Genomic DNA, 8134 nt, shown 5'->3' with positions numbered 1-8134 from the left:
TCAATGGTAGTAGGAAGCTGGGCCCTACAGCACCAGAGTCTGGGATCTCCTCATGATACCTGCACCAACCACTGTCCAGCAAGATCAAATGGGACCTGGTTCTACCTGTCTACCACTTCCTTCTGTCTGGCTGGCCTTGTCAACATTGTAAGTCTGTGGGTTTTGTCAGTCCACTGGTGTGGTTGAGTTGGTCACTCAGCTACCTCAGTCGCGGGCGGGTAGAGACATGGAGTCAATACACAGACACCAGGAGCTGGTAAGCTGGTGAGAAAGCAGGCAGGTGGCAACCTCAGCTGATGTCCAGCAGCTCACTTAATGTGGAAGTGATTACAATTGATATAGAATGCATCTTCCAATCATACATAAGCAAGCAGGTTATACAACATCTAGAAACCAATCATCTTATGTCTAATATAACTGCACTATGATGAAGCTCTAAATATTGCTACGTGATGGAAAGCAGTCTGGAAGGATCTTTGTCCCTAGGGGAGGGGCCGTTATGAGTCAGGGGTTTCATGCCCTGAAGCATCTGACTCTAGGTTTCCTGGCCTGGTAGCTTCGCAACGCTGACCTCAAGCACTGAGGATGTAGTTTCACTGATGGCTTGCTAGAGCAGAGCACCCCATCCTGCAGGTGTTTTTATCAGGCCTGTATGAGCGTAGATTTTCCTAGCACTCTGAGTTGCTCATAGCTGGTAGCTGCAAACTGAAAGTTATTCCAACAAGTCTGCCCTCTTGACCACCCTCTAATACACACACTGGCCCTTGCCTCATCATTCAGTATCTGTCCAGGTGTCCTGATCTCTGCTGACAAGCAGTGGGTATACCATTCTGCAGAAAAGGAAAATAGCAAGGGGAAGGCTTCAGGCCAGGAAGCCTTGAGCATGTCACAAGTAGAGACTATATCCCTGAGGCCCAGCTGTAGGCATCAGCCACATCCTGGACACAGAAGTTCCAAACTGAATGGGAATTCAGCATCTTCCACAACATTCAGGGCAGCAAGGACTTCCTAGTTAGGGAAGTCCTGGGGTTAGTTCTTCCACCCTTCCCAGATGTCTCCTGAGCACCAGAGGAGAGGGTGGTTCCTTCCCTTCCTATTGAAGAGAGTTGTTAACACAAATCTGTGGCCACTGCCAGGGGACATGGGTGCTGGGGAAACAGGCAGGCTGGCGGGAAATATCCACCGTGAGGCATTTGGGCTGCTGGGGTGGGGTATTTAGCATTTGACAGTCCTTAGGCAGGTTGTACATCAGTGGGGAAAAGCCTGCAAAGAGTGGTTTGGCAATGAGGACACAGGTAGGTGGGATGCCCTTGAAAAGGGCAATGGGCACAGTGGGGTCAACTGGATTGGAGGCTAGTTCCTTTCCTCTGACTTCTAGTGGTACCATTGATCATGAGTTAGAGTTTACCCAGGCCTTTCCTGGCTTAGATCAGGCAGGCCTGTCTCCCCAGGCCCTCAAGCTGCTCACCCTAGCCATTTGGAAAAGCTTAGAGGTTGTACAGCTGCTCTTCCATATTCTGTACTCTGGAAAAGGGTTTGTGTGGGATGAGCCACCTCAGGATAGCCTCAGGGCTCAGCTCTGGGCTGAACACCTTCTTGGACTCCCACACTACCAGGCCCCAGCTACCAGGTGTAATCATGTAAGAACCTTTGCTTTGGCACCACCCAGGGTCATGGCTGTAGTATCATATACTTATAAACTCAAGGTCTGTTTCTGGTCCCTGCTACCCAGGCCCAGGTTCAGGCCCTGCTGAGGACCTCTGGGTAGTGGGGCCCTCACTATAGCTTCCGTTGATAAGGACTTAGGCCATCAGAAAGTTCATCCTCCCCAGAATTTCCACCTGCTGGCTCCCCTGTGACTTACTGGAATTTACTCTTGAGCACTTCTGAGCCCACATCCTTAGGGCTCTTTCTCCTCCCTAGGATGGGGAACTTGGCCAGGCTTGGGAGGCTCCTCACTATTATTGGACATGACTCAAGCATTTCTGGGCAGAGCTCTAGAGGCTAGGTTGGGGGCAGATGCCAACCCTTCCTGCTGGCTGGGCCTGAAGCACCTTGCTCTCCCTCCCCCCCCCCCCCCCCCCACTGCTCTATTCATCTCCTGGTCTTTTGGTAGAAAGTAACAGTGCACAAATTCAAAGTGCCTAAAACAGGGTTAGAAACTGATTTCTCCAACTAGAATAGATCGCTCTGCCCTGCCCTTCTGGAACAGCTCCCACCAACACAAAAGGTAGGAAGGGCCACACAGTCTGTATCAGATTGGACTGGCTGCCAGGCAGCAGGGTAGGCAGAGACCCTACACAGAGCCATGCTGTGACTGGCAGAGGAGCCAGGACAAGGGGCTGGAGCAGAGCCCAGGTAGTCTGGGCAATAGGACTCTTCTCCCCATGGCAACACTGTTGTCCCTCCAGCAAACCTTGCTAGAACGAACACATCTTAGATTCACTCCTTCCCACCCTGCTTTTGGAAAGGGCCTGATTGGCTTTGTGCAGATATCTGGCTGCTTGATGTTACTCAGAGCTAGGCAAGCCATGGAAGGGCAGGTGGAAAACCTCATTTTGGTTCATAGGGGGATTGTGTCTTTTCTGGGGGAAGCAACCAGGCTGCCCACCCTCCGTACTTCCCACATTTCAAGTCCCCACTTCCCAGTCTTTTGCTGGGTATTTCAGCCTGATCCTCTACTAGGGTCTGCCTCCATCCCTCCCAACGGTGGCCTCATGACAGCCTGGGGCTCTTCCCATCTTCCTAGCTTGTGGTGATCTAGGTTGTTTGTCTCCCACCTGGTGGGAGGGTGATGAGGTGGCAGGAAGGACTAGGGAAAAGATCATGAAGCCCTAGGGCGCAGCCCTGAGAGGTCCTCATAGGAGACTTCAGATATGAGTCTGCGAATGGGTGGGTGAATGGAGGTGCTGGGCAAAGGGATAACTAAACAGAGGACAGTACACAGGCCGAAATGTTAAAACCATTTACTAAGCAAATTCTTAACCTCCCGACCCCCACCCCAGCTGCAAAGAGGGCAGTGCCCCAGCTCATGTTCTGGTGCCTACAAGCCTCGCCTGTGGTGGGGAGAATGATGGGTGTGAGACAGGGAGGTCCAAGCCAAGTCCCCCGGTCCCTTGAGCCCAAGCGCCGAGAAAAAAGGCTGTTTTTTACACAGCCCTTCAGCAGCCCAGATTTGGGACTGTGGGCTCTGCTCTAACGAATTCAGTCAGAGCTGCAGGGAACTAAGGCAGCATGCAAGACCCCACCCACCCACCCAGGGTCGGGAAGGAATTGGCATCTGCAGTGCCCACTCGGCCGAAGGAATCCAAGAGTCCTACCCACGTCATAGTCACCTCAGCGCGTGGAAAATAAAACTATAAAGTCCTCACAAGTACGCTTCGTCTGTTTAGTACAGGGCGAGGGCCAGAGCTTGGTTGGTGGAGGTCACAGAGAACGGGGTTCAGACCCTGGCAGGTCCTATCAGTACGCAGAGCCAGATGTTCCACGATCTGTGCGTGTCTCAACCCTATGGCGGCCGCCGTCCGTGCGTTGCGCTTCCGTCTGGTCCTTCCGTTCGCTCGCTTGGCTCAGGGACACCGCTGTACCCTGCGCCTTCAGACGTAGTTCTTCTTGTCGTAGTCACCGCTGGCCGTCGGCCGCCGTGGCGCAGAATACTTGACTGGAAAGCTGAGGTCCGGGCGGCCAGCGCAGACCCAGGCTCCGCAGCACACCAGGCCGCCACCGCACATGAGCAAAGCAGAGGCCGCCCACCCGATGTACAAGGCTGCACCCAGCTCATATTTCTGTGACACTGGCACCGCCGGGTCGTAGAACTCACGGACTACGATGTTGGCGAACCAGCAGAGTGGCACGAGTGCCAGCAGCCCGCACAGCGCATAAAGCACGCCACCTGTGAGAGCCACGCGGGCTTTAGCTGGGCCTGGGGCCACACAGGTAGTGCACTGTGCGCCCGCCAGGCTTACGAAGAGCGCAACCAGCGCCAGTAGCACCGCGCCGACAGTGAGCGCCCTCGCCGCCTGCACCTCGGTGCTCAGTGCCAGCACAGACTCATACACCTTGCACTGCATGTGTCCTGTGCTCTGCACCACGCATGACATCCACAGCCCCTTCCATGTGGTCTGCGCTGTCACGATGTTGTGGTCCAGGAAGGCGGTCACCTGCCACATGGGCAGTCCGCATGCCAGGATCAGGCCTACCCAGCCCACTAGGCACAGCACCAGACCCAAAATTTCTAACGCTGCCGACCCCATGTCTGGAGGTGAGGTGCGCGCGTTCTGGCCCCTGGGGCTCCCGGAGTGAGCCTCACTACTTTGGCGATGCGACTCGGCGCCCTGCGCCCACCCTGGTACCCTGGTTCGTTTGCGCCCACTCAGCCACCTCACCACTAGCAGTCTGCTTACCCTGCGGGCCTGCGGCACTGCCTCAACTCTGCTGGAGCCTCTTGGGGCCCACCTTTTGAAGTCTCGGGGGGCGGACTCTGCTTCCTGGACCCAAACTCACAGACCACAGCAGCCAATCCATTCGCTGGCCATCAGCCCGCAACCAATCCCAGGCTTCCCTTAACCCCACCCCCACCCCCTCACCCCCCGCCCCGCCAGCTGGAGTTAGTGAACAATTGCGCTTGAGGGTAGCCGACGATGCCCCGGCCGCTTTCGGCCCAGCCCCTACCTCAGAGCCCCAACCCTGCTGTTGTCCTAGTCTCGGTAGGGCGCATTCTGGGATGGTCTGGAGCGAACCACCTCTTGCATGTCCCGGACCTGCCACTTTAAGAGATATATAACCTCCAGCCTGTACAGTACCACGCCTACATCTCGAACTCTGATGGTCCTTCCCACCCGGACCAGCTGCATTCATCCCCGACCAAGGTCTGCAGGAGCCTCCTATCCCAACACCACCGCGAAGAGGCCTGGTGCAGGGGGAGGGCGGTGTCACAGGTCCTTCTCTTCTCTCAGGTGAGACACCTAGGTCTGCCTCCAGAGTCTGCCCTGTAGTCCAAACTAGGCGCGTTTTCTGCACTCTCATTCTCCAGTGCATCTCTGAGTCCGAGGCAGAGCTATAGTGATCGGTCCCAGGATCCCAAATTCAAAGTCCTGCCCAACACCACCACCTTCATGATTTACTGCCTCCCTGGAGCCTCAGGCTCTATCCCAAAGTGGGCGGCACAACGGACTTTCCTGAACAACCCCACTTTACTCCTGTGAGGGAGGGGAGCTTCCATAGCCCTCAACTTTTGCCTGGCTATTCCTTTTCCCGTGATGATGCCCATCCCCCATCCTTTGAGGCCCAGCTCAGGCAACACCACTTCAGGAAGTCTCCAGTGTTCCTCAGTTACCCAGCATATAGGCTGTGCTCCCACGGGCATCAGTGGCCCCATGCTGGGCAGCCTACTCCCGGTCCTTGAACAGAAGAAACAAAGGGACACAAAAGGCCTGTGTCCTGCCCTCCCACTAGTGTCGGTGATGCCCTGCCACCCCAGCCCCCAGGCCACCTTCCGGAAGCCAACTTGGAGTTTCCTGACCAGGAGGAAGAGCCCCCATCCTCGCTGGAGGAGGGAGGTGCGGGATTTCCGGGCATTCTTCTGCACAATGGCCCAGCCATTTCTTGAAAGGTCCACTGGGGTGGACACATTGAGCCCCCTGAGGCTCAGGTGGGGGCACCAGACCCCACAGCCCACAAACCCATGGGGGCACCAGCCCCTTTCCAGCAGTCCCTCCCAATTCCCTGAAGGCTCCTTTATTTTCAACCAAGTCTGGACTGCCAGCCCTGGACTGAGACTGCAGGATACATTTTTTTTCTCTGGTCCAAAGTGCTCAGGCCCTCCACAGAGAAGGGATGATATTGTTGATGCCAATCACAGACATGGGGGTTTTGATAGATCTCTCTCCCTCCCAGGGCCCAGATTCCTTCTCTTAAGGTGGCTCTGAGGGCTGGGGATTTGGCTCAAGAGGTATGGCGCTTGCCTGGCTTTCGTGGGGCCCGTGTTGGAACGTCAGCACCACATACAAACAAAGATGTTGTGTCTGCTGGGAAAAAAATAAAATAAAATAAAAAATAAATATTTAAAAGTTCTCAAAAAAAAAAAAAAAAAAAAGGTGGCTCTGAATGGAGTAAATGAGATAAGACCAGTGCCTGGTTCATCCCATCTGGGGAGGTTCTGAAGGCAAATTTTCTGGGCCTTGGAATGGGGGTGGGGGCTGTGGTTTTAGTCAGCTTTTTCACTGCTGTGACCAAGAGAAGAACAGTTTTAGAAGAGGAAGAGTTTATTTTAGGGCTCACAGTTTCAGTAATCTTAGCCCTTAGATGACCAACTCCATTCCTTGGGGCTGAGGTGAGGCAGAATATCATGGTGGAAGGGTGTGGTGGTAGAAAGCAGCTGGAATAGCTCTGCTCAACCAATACAAAATATATATCCCAGAGGCATGCCCCCAGGGAACCACCTCCTTTAGCCCTTACCTGCCTACAGTTAACATCCAGTTAATCCCTAGAGTGGATTAATACTGATTGGGTTAAGATTCTCATAACCCAATCATTTCACTCCTAAGCTTTCTTATATTGTCTTACACAAGAGCTTTTTGGGGGACACCTAATGTCTAAACCACAATATCTGTCATCCTCACTTGTCTCCATCCAGTTTTTCCCTGCAAAGTGGGATACCTCCTCCCAACCACTCTGTAACTTGGTACTTTCTTCCTTCTGCAGACCTGTGGACTACTCCCTTTTTTGTAGGTCCTCCTAGATGTCCCCTTCCCTGTCCACTATAGGGGCCCATACTCTCAGTCCTGCTTCCCCTTGGCCCAATTCAGGGACCTCGCTAGCCTTCCCACCACCTTCAATGCTACCATCTTCTTGGGACAACTACTGCAGCCTTTTTAGGTCACACAGGGTTCACCCTTGCCCAGCTGTTCTACCCTGTCAGGCCCCTCTCCTGGATCATATGCAGGAGAGTATATCCCTGCCAGCTTAGCTGCCAGGCTCCGTGTGGCTCTGAGCACACACTTCATGCTCCAACAAGACTCACCTTCCTCTAAGTCTCAAACTGGTCTGTCTGGCATCCATGATCCCTCCTGTCTACAGTGCATTTTCTTCCACTTAATCCTCAGTAGGGTGGTCATCTTCATGCATCAGTTCCAGGTAGGAGGCTGCCTGCTGCTCCTCCAGCTAGCTTGAGACTTCAACCAGCCCAAGGCTCTCCCTTGGGCTATCTACTATTCTCCCTCTCTCCACTACTTTGGGACCATCCCCATTCTGGCACCCCAGAAGGCCCTAGTGAGCTCATGTCTCTCTGGTGTAGAACCTCAGGCTCCACATGTTGGTCATGGTCCTGACCTGCAGTAAAACCAGAGCCACTGCAGAGGCCTAGAGATGGCATCCAGGGTTGATTCTACTCTCTTTAAACCTATCTCCAGATCAAGGATTGCCTCCAGTGGCACAGTTCAAATCACCAGGACATACCCACCATTCCTTCCTCTCATTGAGGAGCTGAACAACTACTGTGTGCCTGGCACTTTCTCTGCCAGAGCACACAGCACAAAAGCTGAAGGAACTGACGATAAACCACTAACTGGTTAGGAAACAGATCAGTAAAGGCCTCTCAGAAGAAAGAAAGAAGTTTCAGCAGTCCCAGAAAGAAGTTTCCAGCAGAACAGAAGGAAGTGCTGGTGCAAGATCTTAAAAATGCTTGGGTGCATTTTGGGCTGGGGTGTAGCTCACCTACCATGCATAAAGTCCTGGGTTCAATCCCCAGAAGCCCTCCCCAGAGCCCTGGGGTAGTGCGCTGCATCAGTTAAGGGGGTGGGGAGCAGAAGGAGGCAGGAGTGGCCAGAGTGCTGAGGTGGGACAGGGCCTTACAGGCCAAAGTCAGAAGGTGCCCAGGGCTGTTCAGGGATATGAATCCTGATCTCTGGTGAGGGGATTCTAAGGCAAGCCTGGCCAAGGCCACCTGCTCTTTCACAGCTATTGTTCTGCTCTCCCAGGGGAAGTGCCACAGGATCTCATTAATTGTGTGAGAGAAAGACCTGAGTCTGCAGAAAAGCAAAGTTTATCTTGAGCAGCTGCTGGCTGACCCTGCCCCATAGGGATCCTTTGACCTTCCAAGGACAATCTAAGTTTAGGCTTCAAGTTCCTGAGGATT

The 8134-nt window shown here is 53.8% G+C and overlaps 1 protein-coding gene and 1 pseudogene across 1 annotated transcript; one reads left to right on the top strand and one right to left on the bottom strand.

Annotated features, from left to right (window-relative positions):
* Positions 1–2951: 2951 nt before the first annotated feature.
* Cldn5 (claudin 5) lies at positions 2952–4474 on the bottom strand. Its single transcript, XM_076866943.1, has one exon. It carries the CDS (start codon positions 4251–4253, stop codon positions 3597–3599), a length of 657 nt encoding a protein of 218 aa, XP_076723058.1. The 5' UTR covers positions 4254–4474; the 3' UTR covers positions 2952–3596.
* Positions 4475–4640: 166 nt separating this feature from the next.
* The window catches only part of LOC143398906 (major prion protein-like), a 37553-nt pseudogene continuing 34059 nt past the window's right edge, over positions 4641–8134 (top strand).

This window comes from Callospermophilus lateralis, chromosome 1, assembly GCF_048772815.1.
Source record: "Callospermophilus lateralis isolate mCalLat2 chromosome 1, mCalLat2.hap1, whole genome shotgun sequence".
In the NCBI taxonomy this organism is placed as follows: Eukaryota; Metazoa; Chordata; class Mammalia; order Rodentia; family Sciuridae; genus Callospermophilus; species Callospermophilus lateralis.
Note: the sequence above shows the minus strand (reverse complement) of the source record. Positions and strands in the feature narration are given on the sequence as shown.